Source organism: Hemitrygon akajei, unplaced genomic scaffold (genome assembly GCF_048418815.1).
Source record: "Hemitrygon akajei unplaced genomic scaffold, sHemAka1.3 Scf000078, whole genome shotgun sequence".
NCBI classification, from domain to species: Eukaryota; Metazoa; Chordata; class Chondrichthyes; order Myliobatiformes; family Dasyatidae; genus Hemitrygon; species Hemitrygon akajei.
The window spans coordinates 493,948-518,336 of record NW_027331964.1 but is presented as its reverse complement, the minus strand read 5'-3'; the positions used below and the strand labels follow the sequence as shown (position 1 = coordinate 518,336).

The 24,389-nt window shown below is 50.4% G+C and overlaps 1 protein-coding gene and 1 long non-coding RNA gene across 2 annotated transcripts in view; one reads left to right on the top strand and one right to left on the bottom strand.

Annotated features, from left to right (window-relative positions):
- The window catches only part of LOC140722479 (uncharacterized), a 95,564-nt gene that overhangs the window by 7,644 nt on the left and 63,531 nt on the right, over positions 1-24,389 (top strand). Inside the window, exon 3 of the long non-coding RNA XR_012097628.1 lies at positions 19,753-19,805. This is a non-coding gene — a long non-coding RNA (uncharacterized lncRNA). The remainder of the gene's footprint in view (positions 1-19,752; positions 19,806-24,389) is intronic.
- LOC140722487 (NACHT, LRR and PYD domains-containing protein 12-like) lies at positions 92-17,574 on the bottom strand. The gene is made up of 3 exons (XM_073037211.1): positions 15,830-17,574; positions 467-553; positions 92-311 (listed from the first exon to the last, which is right to left on the bottom strand). The coding sequence occupies exons 1-3, from the start codon at positions 17,572-17,574 to the stop codon at positions 200-202; spliced, it is 1,944 nt and encodes a 647-aa protein (XP_072893312.1). The 3' UTR covers positions 92-199.

Below are 24,389 nucleotides of genomic sequence, written 5' to 3'. Positions count from 1 at the left end.
GACCAAAGAAATGTAGAAAATGTTCAGGGGATATTTGCGTGGGGTTCTGAGTAGAATTGTTCCAATGAGACATGGAAAGGATGGTGGGGTACAAGATCCGTGGTGCACAAAGGCCGTTGTAAATCTAGTGAAGAAGAAAAGCAGAGTTTCCAAACGGTTCAAAAACTGGGTAATGATATGAATCTGGAAGATTATAAGGCTAGTCTGTCAGCGAGTTTGATATCAGGTCCAGCCCCGTCAGTGATGGGTTTGTACTGAGAGCGGAGACGAGATCCTCGGCACCAGAATCTGTGAGACCGACACTGTTCAGCCTGGAGATGAGAGAGAGTGAGGGTGAAGAGCACAGAGAGACAGGAGATGGCACAAATCCCCAGTGTTTATCAGTAACACAATTACTGATCACATTAATGTTCAGGGTCAGACACCCAGTGACTGTAAACACAATCTCCCACAGTCTGGTACTTACTCCAGTTTCTGTATTTTACACTCTGGGTTCCTCAGAGCCGCAGACACCAGTTTCACTCCTGAATTTCCCAGTTTATTATTGTTCAGTCTAAACACAAACAGATAGATTGATGAACACAGTGACTAAAACCGTGGGTCTGAGGCAATTTCTCTCACGCGAATATTTCAGCAAACATTAAACCGTTTATTAATTCACTGATCGTAGTTCCCATCACTGTCAATGTCCCTGACTGCCCAGCTCCAATGAATTCACCGAATGTCAGTAATTTCGTCTGTCGGTGTGACCATGTAGACTCCACATATTCTCTCTCATTCCCTGATGGTTAGAAAAGTGTTCCTGACGTGAGACAGTCGGAAAGGGCAGGGGTGAAGGGGAGAAAGTCAAACAGTGAAGAAGATTTGAGAATCGGGGAATGTCGACGGGACATGGAGGAAGAGACATCACCTAAGGTAAAGGATGGAAAGACACAGATGGAAGCGGATGTGGAAGACAGATCCCACAAGGGGAACAGAGCTGTGGAAGAGAGATCCCACAGGAGGAAGGGGGATGGGGGAGAGAGATCCCACAGAAGGAAGTGGATGTGCAAGAGAGATCCCACAAGGGGAAGGGAGATGTGGAAGAGAGATCCCACAGGAGGAAGGGGGATGGGGAAGAGGGATCCCACAAGAGGAAGGGGGATGGGGGAGAGAGATCCCACAAGAGGAAGGGGGATGGGGGGAGAGAGATCCCACAGGAGGAAGGGGAATGGGGGAGAGAGCTCCCGCAGGAGGAAGGGGGGCGGGGGAGAGATCCTGCAGGAGGAAGGGGATTGGGGGAGAGGGATCCCACAGGAGGAAGGGGGAGAGAGATCCCACAGGAGGAAGGGGGATGGGGGGGAGAGCTCCGGCAGGAGGAAGGGGGATGGGGGAGAGGGTTCCCACAGGAGGAAGGGGGAGAGAGATCCCACAGGAGGAAGGGGGACGGGGGAGAGAGCTTCCACAGGAGGAATGGGGATGGGGGAGAGAGATCCCACAGGAGGAAGGGGGATGGGGGAGAGTGATCCCACAGGAGGAATGGGGATTGGGGGGGAGAGATCCCACAGGAGGAAGGGGGATGGGGGGGGGGGAGAGATCCCACAGGAGGAAGGGGGACGGGGGGGGGGAGGGATCCCACAGGAGGAAGGGGGATGGGGATGGGGGGAGAGAGATCCCACAGGAGGAAGGGGAATGGGGGAGAGAGCTCCCGCAGGAGGAAGGGGGGGTGGGGGAGAGATCCTGCAGGAGGAAGGGGATTGGGGGAGAGGGATCCCACAGGAGGAAGGGGGAGAGAGATCCCACAGGAGGAAGGGGGATGGGGGAGAGAGCTCCCACAGGAGGAATGGGGATGGGGGGGGAGAGATCCCACAGGAGGAAGGGGGATGGGGGGGGAGAGATCCCACAGGAGGAAGGGGGACGGGAGAGAGCTCCCACAGGAGGAAGGGGGATGGGGGTGAGAGCTCCCGCAGGAGGAAGGGGGACGGGGGAGTGATCCCACAGGAGGAAGGGGGATGGGGGAGAGGGATCCCACAGGAGGAAGGGGGAGAGAGATCCCACAGGAGGAAGGGGGATGGGGGGGAGAGCTCCGGCAGGAGGAAGGGGGATGGGGGAGAGGGTTCCCACAGGAGGAAGTGGGATGGGGGAGAGAGCTCCCACAGGAGGAATGGGGATGGGGGGGGAGAGATCCCACAGGAGGAAGGGGGATGGGGGGGGAGAGATCCCACAGGAGGAAGGGGGACGGGGGAGAGCTCCTGCAGGAGGAAGGGGGACGGGGGAGAGATCCCACAGGAGGAAGGGGGATGGGGGAGAGAGATCCCACAGGAGGAAGGGGGATGGGGGAGAGAGATCCCACAGGAGGAAGGGGGACGGGGGAGAGAGATCCCACAGGAGGAAGGGGGACGGGGGAGATCTCCTGCAGGAGGAAGGGGGATGGGGGAGAGAGATCCCACAGGTGGAAGGGGGACGGGGGAGAGCACCCGCAAGAGGAAGGGGGATGGGGGAGAGAGATCCCACAGTAGGAAGGGGGATGGGGGAGAAAGATCCCACAGGAGGAAGGGGGATGGGGGAGAGAGATCCCACAGGAGGAAGGGGGATGGGGAGAGAGATCCCAAAGGAGGGAGGGGGATGGGGGGAGAGGGATCCCAGAGGAGGAAGGGGGAGAGAGATCCCGCAGGAAGAAGGGGGATGGGGGGGAGAGCTCCCACAGGAGGAAGGGGGATGGGGGAGAGGGATCCCGCAGGAGGAAGGGGGGTGGGGGAGAGGGATCAGACAGGAGGAAGGGGGATGGGGGAGAGAGATGACACAGGAGGAAGGGGGATGCGGGTTAGAGATTCCACAGGAGCAAGAGGGATGGGGGAGAGAGATCCCAAAGGAGCAAGAGGGATGGGGGAGAGAGATCCCACAGGAGGAAGAGGGATGGGGAAGAGAGATACCACAGGAGGAAGAGGGATTGGGGAGAGAGATCCCACAGGAGGAAGCGGATGGGGGAGAGAGCTCCCGCAGGAGGAAGGGGGATGGGGGAGAGGGAACCCACAGGAGGAAGGGGAATGGGGAAGACAGATCCCACAGGAGGAAGCGGATGGGGGAGAGAGATCCCGCAGGAGGAAGGGGGATTCGGGAGAGGGATCCCACAGGAGGAAGGGGGATGGGGGGGAGAGCTCCCGCAGGAGGAAGGGGGATGGGGCAGAGAGATCCCGCAAGAGGAAGGGGGATGGGGCAGAGAGATCACACAGGAGGAAGGGGGATGGGGAAGAGACATCCCACAGGAGGAAGGGGGATGGGGGGGGGGTGAGCTCCCGCAAGAGGAAGTGGGATGGGGGAGAGAGATCCTACTGGAGGAAGGGGGATTGGGGAGAGAAATCACACAGTAGGAGGGGGGATGGGGGAGAGAGATCCCGCAGGAGGAAGGGGGATGGGGCAGAGATGCCGCAGGAGGAAGGGGGATGGAGAAGGGAGGTGCCGCAGGAGGAAGGGGGATGGGGGAGAGAGGTGCCGCAGGAGGAAGGGGGATTGGGGAGAGGTGCCGCAGGAGGAAGGGGGATGGGGGTGAGAGTTGGCGCAAGAGGAAGGGGGATGGGGAGAGAGATCCCGCAGGAAGAAGGGGGATGGGGGAGAGAGAACCCACAGGAGGAAGGGGGATGGGGGAGAGAGGTCCCACAGGAGGAAGGGTGATGGGGGAGAGAGATCCCGCAGTAAGAAGGGGGATAGGGGAGACAGAACCCACAGGAGGAAGGGGGATGGGGGAGAGAGATCCCACAGGAGGAAGGGGGAGAGAGATCCCACAGGAGGAAGGGGGACGGGGGAGAGAGATCCCACAGGAGGAAGGGGGACGGGGGAGAGAGATCCCACAGGAGGAAGGGGGATGGGGGGGGTGAGCTCCCGCAAGAGGAAGTGGGATGGGGGAGAGAGATCCTACTGGAGGAAGGGGGATGGGGGAGAGAGATCACACAGTAGGAGGGGGGATGGGGGAGAGAGATCCCGCAGGAGGAAGGGGGATGGGGCAGAGATGCCGCAGGAGGAAGGGGGATGGAGAAGGGAGGTGCCGCAGGAGGAAGGGGGATGGGGGAGAGAGGTGCCGCAGGAGGAAGGGGATGGAGTAGAGAGATCCCGCAGGAGGAAGGGGGATGGGGGGAGAGAGATCCCACAGGATGAAGGGGGATGGGGGAGAGAGGTGCCGCAGGAGGAAGGGGGATTGGGGAGAGGTGCCGCAGGAGGAAGGGGGGATGGGGGTGAGAGTTGGCGCAAGAGGAAGGGGGATGGGGAGAGAGATCCCGCAGGAAGAAGGGGGATGGGGGAGAGAGAACCCACAGGAGGAAGGGGGATGGGGGAGAGAGGTCCCACAGGAGGAAGGGTGATGGGGGAGAGAGATCCCGCAGTAAGAAGGGGGATAGGGGAGACAGAACCCACAGGAGGAAGGGGGATGGGGGAGAGAGATCCCACAGGAGGAAGGGGGAGAGAGATCCCACAGGAGGAAGGGGGACGGGGGAGAGAGATCCCACAGGAGGAAGGGGGACGGGGGGAGAGAGATCCCACAGGAGGAAAGGGGATGGGGGAGAGAGATCCCACAGGTGGTAGGGGGATGGGGGAGAGAGATCCCACAGGAGGAAGGGGGATGGGGGAGAGAGATCCCACAGGAGGAAGGGGGAGAGAGATCCCACAGGAAGAAGGGGGATGGGGGAGAGGGATCCCACAGGAGGAAAGGGGTTGGGGGAGAGTGCTCCCGCAGGAGGAAGGGGGATGGGGGAGAGACTTCCCACAGGAGGAAGGGGGATGGCGGAGAGAGATCACACAGGAGGAAGGGGGATGAGGGAGAGAGATCCCACAGGAGGAAGGGGGATGGGGTAGAGAGATCCCACAGGAGGAAGGGGGATGGGGGAGAGAGATCACACAGGAGGAAGGGGGATGGGGGAGAGAGATCCCACAGGAGGAAGCGGATGGGGGAGAGGGAACCCACAGGAGGAAGGGGAATGGGGAAGACAGATCCCACAGGAGGAAGCAGTTGGGGGAGAGAGATCCCGCAGGAGGAAGGGGGATGGGGGAGAGAGATCACACAGGAGGAAGGGGGATGGGGGAGAGAGATCCCACAGGAGGAAGGGGGATGGGGGAGAGAGATCCCACAGGAGGAAGGGGGATGGGGGAGAGAGATCACACAGGAGGAAGGGGAATGGGGAAGACAGATCCCACAGGAGGAAGCGGTTGGGGGAGAGAGATCCCGCAGGAGGAAGGGGGATTCGGGAGAGGGATCCCACAGGAGGAAGGGGGATGGGGGGGGGAGAGCTCCCGCAAGAGGAAGGGGGATGGGGCAGAGAGATCCCGCAAGAGGATGGGGCAGAGAAATCACACAGGAGGAAGGGGGATGGGGAAGAAGCATCCCACAGGAGGAAGGGGGATGGGGGGGGAGATCCCACTGGAGGAAGGGGGATGGGGGAGAGAGATCACACAGTAGGATGGGGGATGGGGGAGAGAGATCCCGCGGAGGAAGGGGGATGGGGCAGAGATGCCGCAGGAGGAAGGGAGATGGGGGAGATGTGCCGCAGGATGAAGGGGGATGGGGGTAGAGAGGTGCCGCAGGAGGAAGGGGGATGGGGGAGAGAGATCCCATTGGAGGAACGGGGATGGGGGGAGAGAGGTGCCGCAGGAGGAACGGAGATGGGGGAGAGAGATCCCGCAGGAGGAAGTGGGATGGGGGGAGAGATGTGCCGCAGGAGGAAGCGGGAGGGGGGAGAGATGTGCCGCAGGAGGAAGGGGGATGGGGGAGAGTGGTGCCGCAGGAGGAAGGGGGATGGTGGAGAGAGGTGCCGCAGGAAGAAGGGGGATGGGGCAGAGGTGCCGCAGGAGGAAGGGGGATGGGGGAGAGAGGTGCCGCAGGAGGAAGGGGTATGGGGGAGAGAGGTGCCGCAGGAGGAAGGGGGATGGAGTAGAGAGATCCCGCAGGAGGAAGGGGGATGGGGGAGAGAGATCCCACAGGATGAAGGGGGATGGGGGAGAGAGGTGCCGCAGGAGGAAGGGGGATGGGGTGGAGAGGTGCCGCACGAGGAAGGGGGATGGGGGGGAGAGCTCCTGCAGGGGGAAGGGGGATGGGGAGAGAGATCCCGCAGGAAGAAGGGGGATGGGGGAGAGAGAACCCACAGGAGGAAGGGGGATGGGGGAGAGAGAACCCACAGGAGGAAGGGGGATGGGGGAGAGAGATCACACAGGAGGAAGGGGGATGGGGGAGAGAGATCCCACAGGAGGAAGCGGATCGGGGAGAGGGAACCCACAGGAGGAAGGGGAATGGGGAAGACAGATCCCACAGGAGGAAGCGGTTGGGGGAGAGAGATCCCGCAGGAGGAAGGGGGATGGGGGAGAGAGATCACACAGGAGGAAGGGGGATGGGGGAGAGAGATCCCACAAGTGGAAGGGGGATGGGGGAGAGAGATCCCACAGGAGGAAGGGGGATGGGGAAGAGAGATCCCACAGGAGGAAGGTGGATGCTGAGGAGAGATCCAACAGCAGGTAGGGGGAGTGGGAACAGAGAGCCCTGAGGATGAATGGGGGATGGGAAAGTGAGATCCCACAGGTGGATTGCTACCCGTGCCATGTGCTAGTGAGGCTAGAAATAATGCAGCTAAATACGTGGATGAGGGGATGGTGCCTGAGGGAAGGGTTCATGTTTCTGGACAATTGGGCTTTCTTCCAGGGGAGGTGGGACCCGTTCGAATTGGGCAGTTTGCACCTGAACTGGAGGGGGACTAGCATCCTTGCCGGTAGGTTAGCAAGTTCTACTCCGGGGGTTTTAAACAAGGTTGCAGGGCGAAGGGGCAGAGTGTTAGAGCAGATAGTGATGTGGAGGGGATAATGGTCATGCGAGGACTGCCTGTATAGACAGATATCAATGGTTTGTACGTGATAGAAATGTTCTCAGGTGCATCTATTTCAATGCAAGGAGTATTGTAGGTAAGGCAGATGAGTATAGGGCGTGGATTGGCAAATGATGATTTCGACATTATTGCTATTAGTAAGACTTGGTTTGCAGGAGGGGCAGGACTGGCAGCTTCATGTTCCGAGGTTACGTTGTTTCAGACGTGATAGAGTGGGAGGGATGAAAGGGGGAGGAGTGGCATTACTAGTCAGGGAGAATCTCACAGCTGTGCGTAGACGGGACTGCCCGGAGGGCTCGTCTACTGAGGCCGTAAGGGTGGAGCTGAGGAACGGGAAAGGAGTGACCACACGAATAGGGTATTATTATATACGGCCCAATAGTCAGAGAGAATTGGGGGAGCAAATCTCTAGAGAGTTAGCACACCAATGTAAGAAACAGAAAGTTGTAATCATAGGGGATTTTAACTTCCCACATATTGACCTGGACTCCCACTCTGTGAAAGGGTTAGATGGCGTGGAGTTTGTCAAATGTGTCCAGGAAAGTTTTCTAAATCTATATATTGAGGTACCAACGAGAGAGGGGGCAGTACCTGATCTCCTATTAGGGAATCAGACAGATCAGGTGACAGAAGTATGTGTAAGCGAACATTTTGGGTCCAGTGACCATAATGTCATTAGTTTCAAGATAATTATGGATAAGGATAGGACTGGTCCACCAGTTAAGGTTCTGAACTGGAGAAGGGCCAATTTTGTGGAAATGAGAGAGGATCTGGGAAGAGTGGATTGGGATAAGTTGTTTTCTGGCAATGATGTATTCAGTAAGTGGAGCTACTGAACTGCGCTTACATCCGGAGTTTGCATGTTCCTGCCAGGATTAAAGGCAAAGTTAACAGGGATAGGGAACCTTGTTTTTCAAGGGATATTGGCGATCTGGTTAAGTAGGTGTTTAGCAGATGCAGGCAACGAGGAACAAATGAGATACTTGAAGAGGATAGAGAATGTAAGGGAATACTAAAGAAGGAAATCAGGAAGGCAAAAAGAAGACATGAGGTTGTGTTGGCAGATAATGTGAAGGTAAACCCGAAGGGTTTCTACGAGTATATTAAGAGTAAAAGGATAGTAAAGGACAAAATTGGTCCACTAGAAGATCAGAGTGGTTGTCTATGTGTGGAGCATCATGAGATGGGGAAGATCTTAAACAGTTTTTTTGCGTCAGTGTCTACTCAGGAAACTGGCATAGTGGATATGGAATTAAAGGAAACAAACAGTAGTGTCATGGAACGCTGCCAGTGAGTGAGTGGGCCAGTGAAAGAGTGGAGATTTGAGGCTTTGACTCGAGAGATTCTGGCAGTTTTGGCAGTTGGGCTGTGCAAATCAAGACAACCAAGATTTGAAAAGCTCAGACTCAGCAGAACGCAGCTGATTGACCAAGCAGTTTGAAAAGCTCAAACAAATAAATAGAGGGGTAGCTCAAGCTGAGCAGCCTGTGGAAAGCGGCCAGTGAGTGGGTGGAGATTTGAGGCTTTGACAGGTCTTTACAATGCCTCCTGAGACGGTGATGTGCCTCTCCTGTGAGATGTGGCAGTCTTGGGGGAATTCCCCTCTCCCGCAGAGTCACATCTGCCAGAAGTGCTTGCGGCTGGGCGATCTGGAAGACCGTGTGAGGAATCTGCAGCAGCAGCTGGATGACCTTCGACTCAGAAGGGAGAATGAGACAGACGTAGATGAGAGCTACAGGGAGGTAGTCACACCTAGGCTGCAGGAAGCAGGTCGTTGGGTGACAGTCCGAGGGGGGAAAGCGAAGGAAGGTAGACAGGAGGTGCAGAGCACCCCTGTAGCCATTCCCCTGAATAATGTTTACCGTGCTGGATGCTGTTGGTGAGGACGACCGACCAGGTGTGAGCCACGGTGGCAGGGCCTCTGGCACTGAGTCTGAACCTGTGATGCAGAAGGGTGGGACGGAGAGGAGGAGAGCTGTCGTCATTGGAGACTCTATAGTCAGGGGAGCAGACAGGAGATTTTGTGGACATGAGAAGGAAACCCGCAAGGTTTGTTGCCTCCCGGGTGCCAGGGTCCGGGATGTGTCTGACCGGGTACATGACATCCTGGTACGAGAGGGAAAGCAACCAGAAGTCGTGATACATATTGGTACCAACGACATAGGCAGGAAGAGGGATGAGGTCCTGAAGGGTGAGTTTCGGGAACTAGGCAGAAGGCTGAAGAATAGGACCTCAAGGGTGGTGTTCTCAGGATTGCTGCCAGTGCTATGTGATAGTGATGGTAAGAATTGGAGGAGATGGCAGTTGAATGCGTGGCTGAGGAGTTGGTGCAAGGGGCAGGGTTTAAGATTTTTGGATCATTGGGATCTCTTCTGGGGAAGGTGGGACCTGTACAGATTGGATGGGCTGCACCTGAACTCGAGGGGGAGCAATATCCTTGCTGGTAGGTTTGCTAGCATGGTTCGGGAGGGTTCAAACTAATTTGTAAGGGGGATGGGACCCAGAGCAATAGAGCAGTGAAAGAAGTGCATGGAGTAAAGCCAGATCTAACAGATAGAGAGGCTTTGAGGAAAGAGAAGCAGAATAAAGGGTGTAAAGGTAGTAAGGTAGAAGGGCTAAAGTGTGTGTACTTCAATACAAGAAGCATCAGGAGCAAAGGTGATGAAATGAGAGCTTGGATACATACATGTAATTATGATGTGGTCGCCATTACAGAGACTTGGCTGGCACCAGGACAGGAATGGATTCTCAATATTCCTGGATTTCAGTGCTTTAAAAGGCATGGGGGGGGAGGAGGGGTTGCATTACTGGTCAGGGATACTATTACAGCTACAGAAAGGGTGGGTAATGTAGCAGGATTCTCTTTTGAGTCAGTATGGGTGGAGGTCAGGAACAGGAAGGGAGCAGTTACTCTACAGGGAATATTCTATAGGCCCCCTGGTTGCAGCAGAGATATCGAGGAGCAGATTGGGAGGCAGATTTTGGAAAGGTGCAAAAATAACAGAGTTGTTATCATGGGTGACTTTAACTTCCCTAATATTGATTGGCACTTGATTAGTTCCAAGGGTTTAGATGGGACAGAGTTTGTTAATTGTGTCCTGGATGGATTCCTGTCTCAGTATGTTGACAGGCCGACGAGGGGGAATGCCATACTAGATCTAGTATTAGGTAACGAACCGGGTAAGGTCACAGATCTGTCAGTGGCTGAGCATCTGGGGGACAGTGATCACCTCTCCCTGGCCTTTAGCATTATCATGGAAAAGGATAGAGTCAGAGAGGACAGGAAAATTTTTAATTGGGGAAGGGCAAATTATGAGGCTATAAGACTAGAACTTGCGGGTGTGAATTGGGATGTTGTTTTTGCAGGGAAATGTACTATGGACATGTGGTCGATGTTTAGGGATCTCTTGTAGGATGTCAGGGATTAGTTTGTCCCGCTGAGGAAGATAAAGAATGGTAGGGTGAAGGAACCATGGGTGACAAGAGAAGTGGAAAATCTAGTCAGGTGGAAGAAGGCAGCATACACGAGGTTTCGGAAGCAAGGATCAGATGATAGATAGATAGATAGATAGATACTTTATTCATCCCCATGGGGAAATTCAACTTTTTTTCCAATGTCCCATACACTTGTTGTAGCAAAACTAATTACATACAATACTTAACTCAGTAAAAAAAATATGATATGCATCTAAATCACCGTCTCAAAAAGCATTAATAATAGCTTTTAAAAAGTTCTTAAGTCCTGGCGGTAGAATTGTAAAGCCTAATGGCATTGGGGAGTATTGACCTCTTCATCCTGTCTGAGGAGCATTGCATCGATAGTAACCTGTCGCTGAAACTGCTTCTCTGTCTCTGGATGGTGCTATGTAGAGGATGTTCAGAGTTATCCATAATTGACCGTAGCCTACTCAGCGCCCTTCGCTCAGCTACTGATGTTAAACTCTCCAGTACTTTGCCCACGACAGAGCCCGCCTTCCTTACCAGCTTATTAAGACGTGAGGCGTCCCTCTTCTTTATGCTTCCTCCCCAACACGCCACCACAAAGAAGAGGGCGCTCTCCACAACTGACCTATAGAACATCTTCAGCATCTCACTACAGACATTGAAAGACGCCAACCTTCTTAGGAAGTACATTCGACTCTGTGCCTTCCTGCACAAGGCATCTGTGTTGGCAGTCCAGTCAAGCTTCTCGTCTAACTGTACTCCCAGATACTTGTAGGTCTTAACCTGCTCCACACGTTCTCCATTAATGATCACTGGCTCCATATGGGGCCTAGATCTCCTAAAGTCCACCACCATCTCCTTGGTGTCTATAGATGGGTCTATTGAGGAATATAGGGTAGCAAGAAAGGAGCTTAAGAAGGGGCTGAGAAGAGCAAGAAGGGGGCATGAGAAGGCCTTGGCGAGTAGGGTAAAGGAAAACCCCAAGGCATCCTTCAATTATGTGAGGAACAATAGGATGACAGGAATGATGGTAGGACCGATTAGAGATAAAGGTGGGAAGATGTGCCTGGAGGCTGTGGAAGTGATTGAGGTCCTCAATGAATACTTCTCTTCAGTATTCACCAATGAGAGGGAACTTGATGACGGTGAGGACAATATGAGTGAGGTTGATGTTCTGGAGCATGTTGATATTAAGGGAGAGGAGGTGTTGGAGTTGTTAGGATGGATAAGTCCCTGGGGCTGTCGGAATATTCCCCAGGCTGCTCCACGAGGCAAGGGAAGAGATTGCTGAACCTCTGGCTAGGATCTTTATGTTCTCGTTTTCCACGGGAATGGTACGGGAGGATTGGAGGGAGGCGAATGCTGTCCCCTTGTTCAAAAAGGGTAGTAGGGCTAGTCCAGGTAATTATAGGCCAGTGAGCCTTACATCTGTGGTGGGAAAGCTGTTGGAAAAGATTCTTAGAGATAGGATCTATGGGCATTTAAAGAATCATGGTCTGATCAGGGGCAGTCAGCATGGCTTTGTGAAGGGCAGATCGTGCCTAACAAGCCTGATAGAGTTCTCTGAGGAGGTGACCAGGCATATAGATGAGGGTAGTGCAGTGGATGTGATCTACAAGGATTTTAGTAAGGCATTTGACAAGGTTCCACATGGTAGGCTTACTCAGAAAGTCAGAAGGCATAGGATCCAGGGAAGTTTGGCCAGGTGGATTCAGAATTGGCTTGCCTGCAGAAGGCAGATGGTCATGGTGGAGGTAGAACATTCAGATTGGAGGGTTGTGCCTAGTGGTGTCCCGCAAGGATCTGTTCTGGGACCTCTTCTTTTTGTGATTTTTATTAACGACATGGATGTGGGGGTAGAAGGGTGGGTTGGCAAGTTTGCAGACGACACAAAGGTTGGTGGTGTTGTAGACAGTGTAGAGGATTGTCGAAGATTGCAGAGAGACATTGATAGGATGCAGAAGTGGGCTGAGAAGTGGCAGATGGAGTTCAACCCGGAGAAGTGTGAGGTGGTACACTTCGGAAGGACAAACTCCAAGGCAAAGTACAAAGTAAATGGCAGGATAGTTGGTAGTGTGGAGGAGCAGAGGGATCAGGGGATACATGTCCACAGATTCCTGAAAGTTGCCTCACAGGTAGATAGGGTAGTTAAGAAAGCTTATGGAGTGTTAGCTTTCATAAGTCAAGGGACAGAGTTTAAGAGACGCGATGTAATGATGCAGCTCTATAAAACTCTAGTTAGGCCACACTTGGAGTACTGTGTCCAGTTCTGGTCACCTCACTATAGGAAGGATGTGGAAGCATTGGAAAGGGTACAGAGGAGATTTACCAGGATTCTGCCTGGTTTAGAGAGTATGGATTATGATCAGAGATGAAGGGAGCTAGGGCTTTACTCTTTGGAAAGAAGGAGGATGAGAGGAGACATGATAGAGGTGGACAAGATATTAAGAGGAATAGACAGAGTGGACAGCCAGCGCCTCTTCCCCAGAGCAACACTGTTCAGTACAAGAGGACATGGCTTTAAGGTAAGGGGAGGGAAGTTCAAGGGGGATATTAGAGGAAGGTTTTTCACTCAGAGAGTGGTTTTTGCGTGGAATGCACTGCCTGAGTCAGTGGTGGAGGCAGATACACTAGTGAAGTTTAAGAGACTACTAGACAGGCATATGGAGGAATTTAAGGTGGGGGGTTATATGGCAGGCAGGGTTTGAGGGTCGTCACAACATTGTGGGCCGAAGGGCCTGTAATGTGCTGTACTATTCTATGTTTTATGGAACATATAGTGATTAAAGCGGAGGAGGTTCTTACTGCCTTACAGCAAATAAAGGTAAATAAATCCCCCAGGCCTGACATGATATTTTCTCGGACCTTGAGAGAGACTAGTGTAGAAATTGCAGGGGTCCTGGCAGAAATATTTAAAATGTCCTTCGCCACAAGTGCGGTGCCAGAGGATTGGAGGGTAGCTCATGTTGTTCCGTTGTTTGAAAAAGGCTCCAAAAGTACACCAGGTAATTACTGGCCAGTGAGCCTGACATCGGTATTAGGTAAATTATTGGAAGGTGTTCTGAGAGACCGGATATACAAGGATTTGGACAACCAAGGGCTGATTAAAGATAGTCAGCATGGCTTTGTTCATGGTCGATCGTGTTTAATGTATCCTGTAGTGTTTTTCGAGGAGGTTACCAAGAATGCACATGAAGGAAAGGCTGTGGATGTTGTCTACATGAACTTTAGTAAGGCTTTTGACAAGGTTCCACATGGGAGGTTAGTTCAGAAGGTTCAGACAGTAGGTATCCATGGAGAGTTTGTAGATTGGATTCGAAATTGGCTGTGTGTGAGAAGACAGAGAGTGGTAGTGGATCATTGCTTCTCAGACTGGAGGCCTTTGACTAGTGGTGTGTCTCAGGGATCTGTGCTGGGACCATTGTTATTTGTTGTCTATGTCAATGATCTAGATGATAGTGTGATAAATTGGATCAGCAAGTTTGCTGATGACACTAAGATTGGAGGCGTTGTGGACAGCGAGGAAGGCTTTCAAAGCTTGCAGAGGGATCTGGACCAACTGGCAACATGGGCCAGAAAATGGCAGATGGAATTTAATGCAGACAAGTGTGAGGTGTCGCATTTTGGAAGGACAAATCAAGGTAGGGCATACACAGTAAATGGTAGGGCACTGAGGAGTGCGCAGGAAAAAAGGGATCTGGGAGTTCAGATACATAATTCCCGGAAAGTGGCGTCACAGGGAGACAGGGTTGTAAAGAAGGCTTTTGGCATCCTGGCATTCATAAATCAAAGTTGAGTATGGGAGTTGGAATGTTATGGTGAGGTTGTATAAGACATTGGTGAGGCCAAATTTGGAGTACTGAGTGCAATTCTGGTCACTGAACTATAGGACGGATATCAGTAAGACTGAAAGCGTGCAGAAAAGATCTGCGAGGATGTTGCCGGCTCTTCAGGAGTTGAGTTACAAGGAAAGATTGAACAGGTTAGGACTTTATTCCTTGGAGCGCAGAAGAATGAGGGGAGATTTGATAGAAGTTTACACAATTATGAGGGGTATAGACAGGGTAGATGCGAATGGGCTCTTTCCACACGGATTAGGAGAGATAAATTACAAAAGGACTTTGCTTCAGTGTGAAAGGGGAAAGGTTTAGGGGGAACGTCCTCACTCAGAGAGTTGTGAGAGTGTGGATCAAGCTGCCATCTGATGTGGAAAATGCGGACACACTCTGAAGATTTAAGAATAAATCTGATAGATGCATGGATGGGAGAGGTCTGGAGGGTTATGGACTGGGTGCAGGTCAATGGGACTAGCGGAATAAAGTTTTGGCACAGAGCAGAAGGGCCGAATGGCTTGTTTTCTATGATTTTACGATTCTATGAAGGAATATGGGGAGGTCAATTCCCACAGGAAGAAGGGGGATGGGGAAGAGAGATCCCACAGATGGAAGGGGGATGGGGTAGAGAGATCCGACTGGAGGAAGGGGAATGGGGAGGAGATATCCAACAGGAGGGAGAGGGAAGGGGAAGTGCGATCCCACAAGCGGAAGGCGGATGTGGAAGTGAGATCCCACAGGAGGAAGGGGGATGGGGAAGAGAGATCCGACAGGATGAAGGGGATTTGCGAAGAGAGATCCCATAGGCAGATGGGGGATGGGGAAAAGAGGTCTGACAGGAGGAAGGGGGATGGGAAGGGATACCACTGGAGGGACGGGAATGGGGAAGAAAGAACCCACAGGAGGAAGGGGGATGGGGAAGAGAGATCCCACAGGAGAAAGAGGAATGGGGAAGATAGATCCCACAGGAAGAAGGGGCATGGGGAAGAAAGATCCCGTAGGAAGTGGGGTGGGGAAAAGACATTCCACTGGAGGATGAGAAAAGGGTAATAGAGAGTCCACAGGAGGAATGGGGATGGGGACGAGATCCCTAAGAATCGAAGGGGAATTGGGATAAAAAGTCCCACAGGAGGATTCCAAAGGTAAACAATAATCCTGCAAGACGAGAGGATGCAGAAAATTTTTGTACGTGTGTGTTGGGTCTGAACAGAGACCCAGAGGAGATGCAGCCTCGCTCTCTGTGTATCTGGTAGTGAGCAAAGTCACACACTATCAAGGGCAGGGGAGGACAATCTCACAATGGTATTTCTTTCCTTCTCACTGTGACAGTCTGCTGACAGTCTCTTGTCCCTCACCGGGAAGGGGGTGTGAATCTCTGACCCACCTGCTGCAGTCAGTATCGGTCTGGGTGTCAGTAACAGTGAGAAGGAACATTGTCAATGGACGTGTCACTGGCAGCGAGAAACACGGCCATTCCTGTGATTTACTACCATTAAACCAATGGTCGTTGTTCACTGATCTGATGAAGTCTCCAACATCCCTTCACAAGGAACCACAGAACCCTCCCGTCCTTGGGGAATTACTGACCGATCCCCTGGGCATTTGTCACAATTCTTCACAATCTGATTTATAACAGTTTAACCCAAATCTTATACATTGAAATGACACAATAGAACAGTTTCACAGTTCAGAGTGAGAGTTAAATCAAGTTACCTCAACTCCTGGCACTTGTGCAGCCCGGGTCCCAGCCGCTGGATTCCTTCACACTCAATGTGGCAGCCCTCCAGGTCGAGGTGTTTTATTGTATCACCGAGTCCGATGACATGAGACAGGACCGCGCAGTCAATCGGGGTCAGTGTCATTCTACTGAATGAAAGTGTTTCCACAGATCCCAGCGTGGCCTGAGCCAGTCCACGATTCTGAGACTCAAACAGGTAGTGCAATGTGTTCAGGAGGCTCCTTTTACCAGCCTCACTCCATGTGTTTCCACTCTGACGTTTAACCTCCTCCTTGACCCAGTCAATCACCCAGCAGGTTGTTTCATGAGGAAATGGACCCAGAAACTCCACCAGGCCCCGAGCTGTCATTGGGGAGGAGAGACCAGCAACAAAACGGAGAAATACCTCAAATCGGCCATCTGTCGTGTTGTGAGTTTCAGTGAGGAATTTCAGGATATCCCCGGGATGTGGATTCAGGAATTGTGCGACTGCAGCTACAAACTCTTGGATGGTGAGGTGCGGGAATGTGTACACCACACTCTGGGCAGAATCCTCTCCCTCCAAAAGCTCCATCAGGAACCCGGACAGGAACTGGGAAGGCTGAAGATTGTACTTGATCAAATCTCCATCTGTAAACAGAATCTTCTTCTTGGACACTCCTCTGAAGGCCATCTGACCAACCCTGAGTAACACATCACGGGGGTTCTCAATCTCACGGCCGTGGTTTTTCAGGATGTTATAAATATAGTAGGAGTACAGTTGGGTGATGGTCTTGGGAACTCGCTGTGGGTCCCTGACTCTTTGTGTGAAGAAGGGGCCCAGTGCCAGAGCGAGGATCCAGCAGTAGGAGGGGTTGTAGCTCATGGTGTACAGGAACTCGTTCTCTTTAACGTGTTTGAAAACAGCTTCCGCCACCGTCTGATCTTCAAAATGTCTGATGAAATATTCCTTCCGTTCCTCATCAACAAATCCCAGGATTTCAGCCCAGACACTGATCTCTGCCTTTTCCAATAAATGTAACGCAGTGGGACGGGTGGTCACCAGCACTGAACACCCTGGGAGCAGCTTGCCCTGGATTAAACTGTACACAATGTCAGACACTTCACACCACCACTCGGGATCTGGGCACTGGTGCTTGGGTTCTGTATCTCTCCGACTGTCCGCAAAATCGATTTTGTGTTTGAATTCATCCAAACCATCGAATATAAACAGTAATCCCTCTGCGTTCTTCCAGACTTCTCTCAGGAAATTCCCAAAGTAAGGATACTGATCCAGAATCAGTTCCCTCAGGTTTATTCTACAATTAATGGTGTTTAATTCTCGGAATTTGAAACTGAAGACAAACTGGAATTGTTGGTATATTTTCCCCATGGCCCAGTCATAAACAATCTTTTGTACCATCGTTGTTTTCCCGATCCCCGGGACTCCGGCCACTGCTGCTGAACTCCCAGATTTGGATTTACTCCGGGAAAAGCTGCTCTGGAATAACTGATCAGTACGGATTTTTTCCAGCTGTCTGCGGAGTTGTTTCTCTCTATAATCCTCGTGTTCTTTGCCTCTTGCCAGCAGCTCATGTTCCACCAGTGTCCGATCTCGAACAGTAGAAATGACCGTGAGCTCAGCGTATCGATCAGCCAGCTGGAAAACCTTCACCTTCTCCGTCATCAGGATCGTGTTCACTCTCAGTGTTCCAGTTTGTGCCCGCAGAGTCTCCTTGTGTTTCTGTTGAACATCTTCCATGGGAACAGAGAACATATTCAAAACATTAAACGGCTCATCTGACAAAGAACTTTATAACGGTATTTCAGCATTCAGTGTTTGAGATTACATGAATAAATTCAATGCTTCCATGGATATTAGGACAGAAAGTAAAATTCTGTTCACAGACACGGAATTGACAGCAATGGATGTCCCTGAAAATGTCCAATCCTCATCTTCTGGTTCTAGTTATTTCTGAAGGTGAACATTTTCCTCATTGCACTTTCTGAGGAAGCTTAAGCAAGCATCGCTCCCCACTAACATCTTAACTACATTCTGCAGAGGCGTGGTTGAGAGTGTGCTGACCTTTTGCATCACAACCTGGTACTCCAGCTGCAGTGCTGCTGACAAAAAAGCCTTGCAGGGGGGTGGTTAGGGGAGCAGAGAAGGTTATTGGGGTCTCCCTACCTTCTGTCCAAGACCTCTTTCAGAGTCGATGCCTCCAGAAGACACTGTACATCATTAACAAACTCTCACACCCTCTCCATGAACTGTTTGTTCTTCTGCCATCAGGTAAACGTTACAGGAGCATCAAAACTAAAACCACAAGGCTACTAAACAGCTTCCTCCCACAGGCAGTCAGACTGCTAAATAGCTGCTCTACCTGACTCTGCTTTGGACACATTTAACTTGGACCGGACACTTACAACTTGATTTAAAGCGATATGTGGCTGTTGTGTTTTATTATTTATTGTTGTGTTTATTATTTAGTGTTGCGTTTGTTATGTTATGGTTGCTCTGCTCCTGGGAAACGCTGTCTCATTCTGCCCTGCAGAGCTGATGTACGGTTGGAATGACAATAAAGTTTTTGATTCTTGAATATCCTATTGCAGTCCTGACTGCACTCCCGTTACAACAACATTTCACTATACTTAAAGCATTGTTTGCCTCATTAACAGAGGATGTTAATGTTGATCTGGTGTGGAATTATGGAGAGCAGGACACTGTGCATTTTGGCCAATCTGCACACTGGGGAGTCACAGGTGTCCACTGCTCTTGCAACAAAACTGGAGCAGAATACGCGGGAAATACTCAAGTCGGGCAGCGTCTGGGGGAGAATTACTGTGAAGTTGCGGATCGATAACCCATCGGAATGACAGGAATGAAAATGGGTAGTTTTCAATCGCAGTGATGGAGGATTGGTGGAAAGATGGAATCTGTGTTAATGGAAGAAGCCACAAGCGTCTGTCTCAGTGATGTACATTGTGTCTGTGGGAGAGGGTGGTGAAGTCTTGGCAACTGCTACTCATCAGTCTTGCTGTGGGGGTATGGGGCGCTGTCTAATGAGGCCTCCGTCTGTCAGAGTCGACCATGGATGTCCCGCCCCTGCAAGCCGGGACACTCCGATATGGAGAGGAAGCTTCTGCCGATGTAGCAAGCTCCCACTCTCCATGCATCTGATGTACACAAAGAAACGGCAGAGACTGACACAGCTTGGCACCGGAGGGACTCCAGCTCCAGGCTTTTCCCATTGGGTTTACACCCAAACTCTTCCCCATGAGGGGTTACAGTTACAAGGCAGTGGAGTTTTGAGATCAGAGTTTTCTTGTTCCTGGGTGAGCTGCCAATCACAGCCCCATCTGCCCAAAGCGACTGGTTGTAAGGCACCAGTAACTCACCTCTGCCCCTTCTCCTGTGGGAAGAAACGCTTCCACCGGGATTAGTGGCTAAACCGCACGTGAAGACCAAGAGCTGGACAGAGGCTACTCGCCACTGGGAGCATTTAATAGGTCGTGGCAGCTCATCCGCACTGTCACCCCCCCCCCCTACCCCCCGGTTATAACAATCTTAAGCAACCAAGGGGCGCTGTATTATTGACAATGAATCGGTAAATTGGTTTATTATTGTGACATGCACCACTGTAAAATGGAAAACGTTTCTGCATGCGATCCAAATAGATCATTACATCACATCGGTGCAATGAGGTTGTACAAGGAAAAATGGAACAGTATAGTTCAGGGAAACAGTGTTTCAGTTGCCAAGAAAATGCAGTGCAGGCAGACGATAAGGTAGAAGGCCAAAAGGATCATTGGGAGGTCAGCGTTGAGTTTTTTTGGCACTGTGTTCCTAAACTGTAGAATTCAACACATTAAACTACAGTACTGTGCAGAAGTCTGAGGTGTATATTAGGACTGACACATTTTGTCTTTTATTTTCTAGTTTGCACTTTATCCCGTTGTGATGTGGTTTGAACGGCATCGTCTGGATGAAAGGTGCTTTATAAATAAGTCATTATTATTATTATTGTTATTGTTGTTGTTATTATTATTATTATTATTATTATTATTATTATTATTATTATTATTATTATTATTATTATTATCATCATCATTAGTATCTTAGCCTAAACTGGTAAAACCTGAGGTACAGGCATAGCCAAGCACACTCATGTCTCAATTGATAGGAGATTTCAGACTATTCTCGTGGTGTATAGTGTTATGGGTTTTCGAAGATTTACACAAGTATCGCCGTGTGGGCCTAATTTATTAATACTATTCTGTAAAGCCTTTAGGATGATACCAGTTATTGATATTACGATTGGGATAAATAATACCCTGTTCGTGTTCCATAGTCTTTCATTTTGCCTTTTCAATTCAACATATTTCTGGTATTTTTTTACTAATTCATTTCTGTAAGTTATGTGTGTTTGGAATGACTATATATATTTAAAAAGTTGCTTTTGCTTGTTTATCCTGTAAAATTACATCCGAACGCAGATCATGTATTATCCTATCCGAAATAATGATCGGATGCAGTATGATATGAAGGACTCTAACTCTAAAAGTGGAAGAGTCTTGTACGTTTAGTAAATTATGGTGTTTTTCATCAGTTGTAGTTTAAGCAATGTTTTTGTGAATGTTGTCCGCCATTTTATTGTGCTTGTGCAAGTCATGAGATTCAGTTGAACTACTGCAGAATCTTGTAAAGTCGGGTTGTTTGTAGTTTCTCTTATAATTTTCAGCATATATCGTCTTGGACCTATTAGTCGTTTATTCCGTATTATTGATAACTACATGTGTCAACAACCTTGTCCTGTATTGCTACAATGATCCCTTCTGTTTCTGGGAAGAGGTCTCCAACTCTGAGACAGGAGCTCGACGCTTCCTTGTCGACATCTAATCGGCTCAGATCGTGTCGATGTCCTCCGTGGGGAGTCAGACTCTTCCATTGGTTAACGTTTTCTACTATTATGATAGTTTCTTCATTTTTATGGGTTATGCTTTCATTTACGTTCAGTGATGTGTACCCCTTATCGGAGTTGCATATGCGTGTATGGAGTGCTGAATCCTGCTTGCGTTATGACAGTGTGTCAATAGAGCTAATTGTGGATTTCAGAAAAGGCAAGCTGAGGGAACACGACACACCAGTCCTCATAGAGGGATCTCATGTGGAAAGAGTGAGCAATTCCAAATTCCTGGCTGTCAGTATCTCCGAGTATCTAACCTGTACCCAATATATCGATGCAACTACAGGGAAGGCACTACAGTGGCTATATTTCATCACGAGTTTCCAGCATCACTTGAATATTTCTACAGGTGTGACTTGCAGAGCATTGGAACTGGCTGCATCACCGTCTGGTTCACGAGGAACGGAGTAAGGCGCACACTCAACGATTCAGGAGCAACTTCTCCTCTACCATGTAGTTTCCGAATGGACATTGAACCCATCGATACTGTCTCACTAATCTATTTTTAAATTTCTATTTCTGCACTGCTTATTTAGTTTAATATTTCATATAATCACACAGACATGCACAGCTATATATGTTCAACTTCCAGGTCCTGAAGCCACTTCGCTGCTCAGCCAGATCCACCGTCTGACAGGCCACATGTCTCGCATGGATAACTCCAGGTTACCGAAGGCAGTACTCTACGGAGAACTCTCTCAGGGCGAGAGAGATCGTGGTGCCCCGCGCAGGAGGTACAAGGACCAAATTAAGCAGAGGCTTGCTCAGGTAAATATGGAGGTCAACGAGTGGCAGCCGCTGATCCACGGAAAAGCCAAGAATTTTGAGGAACCCCGAAGAGCGACTGCTGAAAAGAAGAGGGGATGCAAGAAGGATCCAACTACCCAAGTGCCTGCATCCCAGCTGTCCCTCTGTCCCAACTGCTCCCGAGTCCACAGATCTAGAATCGGCCCCTACCGTCACCAACAATCGTGTCATTCTCCAGTACCACCACCCCCCTCACAGACACACACACACACACACACACACACACACACACACACACACACACACACACACACACACACACACACACACACACACCTATTTGGGAAGAGAACAGGATTTAGGGTATGTTTCATGATCATTAATGCTTGGTGGAACCCCGGAATGTCCATGCCCTCAAACCCTTTTGTTCCCCGGATCTGGAGTACCTGGTGCTGCTGTGTAAAACTTTCCGCTCCGATCTGTGCAAAGTCATCCAGGCAGCGAAACGACAATACAGAGATCGTATTCAGGCACAGCTCTCCACCAACAACACACACAGCTTATGGCAAGCTCTGCACCCCAATGCAGACTTCAGAGCTAAGTGCAGTGGTGCTGCCAACATCGCTGCCTGTCTCCCAGAGGATCTAAGTCTCTTTACGCTCGGTTCGATATCGCCAACACTGAGACCCCGAGGAGAGCCGACAAAGCGACCTGCACATTGGTCATCTCTGAGGCTGAAGTTCGCAGGTGTTTCCAACGAGTGGACAGTCTCAAGCCTGCGGGACCGGACGGCGTCCCAGGGCGGGTACTCAGGATGCGCGCGGCACAACTGGCAGGTGTATTTACGGATATTTTTAATCTCACCCTCTCCCAGTGTAGAGTTCCCTCCTGCTTCAAATCATCCACCATTGTTCCTGTACCTAAAACGACTAAGGCAACATGCCTGAAAGTCTGGCGTCCTGTCGCACTCACCTTAATAATAAGCAAATGCTTTGAGAGACTGGTCAAGGACTGCATCTGCAGCTTGTTACCACCCACACTGGACCCCCTACAATTCACCTACCGACACAACCCATCAACAGATGACACAATAGCCACTGCTCTGCACACCTTCTTAAACATCTTGAGAAGAGGGATGCTTATGTGAGAATGATGTTATTAGACTACAGTTCAGCATTCAATACCATCATACCCTCCGGGCTCGACAAGAAGCTCAGAGACCTCGGCCTTCACCCTGCCTTGTGCAGCTGGGTACTGGATTTCCTGTCAGATCACCAGCAAGTGGTAAGAGTGGGCTCCCTCACCTCTGCCCCTCTGACCCTCAACGCAGGAGCCCCTCAGGGCTGTGTCCTAAGCTCCCTCCTTTACTCTCTGTATGCGCATGACTGTGTCGCTACCCACAACTCCAATCTGCTAGTTAAATTTGCTGAGGTTACTATATTTATTGTCCAAATCTCAAATAATAACGAGGCAGCCTACACAGAAGAAGTCACCACCCAGACACAGTGGTGACAAGAAAACAACTTCTCATCAATGTCGTAAAAACAAAGGAGCTGGATGCAATGTCGCAAAGACAAGAGGAATGGAGACAGGCTAACCCCTATTGACATCAATGGATCTGGGGTTGAGAGAGTGAACAGCTTTAAGTTCCTCGGCATTCACATCACTGAGGACCTCACGTGGTCTGTACACATCAATTGTGTGGTGAAAAAAGGGACAACAGCACCTCTTTCACCTCAGATAGAACCAGAGAACATTACAGCACAGAAACAGGCCTTTTGGCCCTTCTTGGCTGTGCCTAACCATTTTTCTGCTTAGTCCCACTGACCTGCACCTGGCCCATATCCCTCCAAACCCCTCTCATCCATGTACCTGTCCAAGTTTTTCTTAAATGTCAAAAGTGAGACCGCATACACCACTTCATCTGGCAGCTCATTCCACACTCCCACCACTCTCTGCGTGAAGAAGCACCTTCCCCAATGTTCCCTTTAAACTTTTCCCCCTTCACCCTTAACCCATGACCTGTTTTTTTTTCTCCCCTTGCCTCAGTGGAAAACGACTGCTTGCATTCCCTCTATCTATACCCATCATAATTTTATACACCTCTATCAAATCACCTCTCATTCTCCTACATGCCAGGGAATAAAGTCCTAACCTATTCAAACTTCCCCTGTAACTCAGTTTCTCAAGTCCCGGCAACATCTTTGTAAACCTTCTCTGCACTCTTTCAACCTTATTAATATCCTTCCTGTAATTAGGTGACCAAAACTGCATACAATACTCCAAATTCGGTCTCACCAATGTCTTATACAACCTCACCATTACATTCCAACTCTTATACTCAGTACTTTGATTTATAAAGGCCAATGTACCAAAAGCTCTCTTTACGACCCTATCTACTTGTGACGCCACTTTTAGGGAATTATGTATCTATACTCCCAGATCCCTCTGTTCTACTGCCCTCCTCAGTGTCCTACCATTTACCTTGTAGGTTCTAACTTGGTTTGACCTTCCGAAGTGAAATACCTCACACGTGTCCGCATTGAACTCTATCTGCCATTTTTCAGCCCATTCCTCCAACTGGTCCAAATCCCTCTGCAAGCTTTGAAAACCTTCCTCACTGTCCACTACACCTCCAATCTTTGTATCATCAGCAAATTTGCTGATCCAATTTACCACATTCTCATCCAGATCATTGAGATAGATGACAAATAACAATGGACCCAGCACTGATCCCCGTGGCACATCACTAGTCACAGGCCTCCACTCAGAGTAGCAATCCTCCACTACCACTCTCTGGCTTCTTCCATTGAGCCAATCTCTAATCCAATTTACTACCTCTCCATGTATACCTAGCGACTGA

Coding starts and splice junctions, on each gene's coding strand:
- LOC140722487 (XM_073037211.1), bottom strand. CDS start 17,574: ATGGAAGATGTTCAACAGAAACACAAGGAGACTCTGCGGGCACAAACT. Junction 554..15,829: donor CACAAGTGCCAGGAGTTGAG/GTAACTTGATTT, acceptor GTTTGTGTTTAG/ACTGAACAATAATAAACTGG. Junction 312..466: donor TGTAAAATACAGAAACTGGA/GTAAGTACCAGA, acceptor TCTCATCTCCAG/GCTGAACAGTGTCGGTCTCA.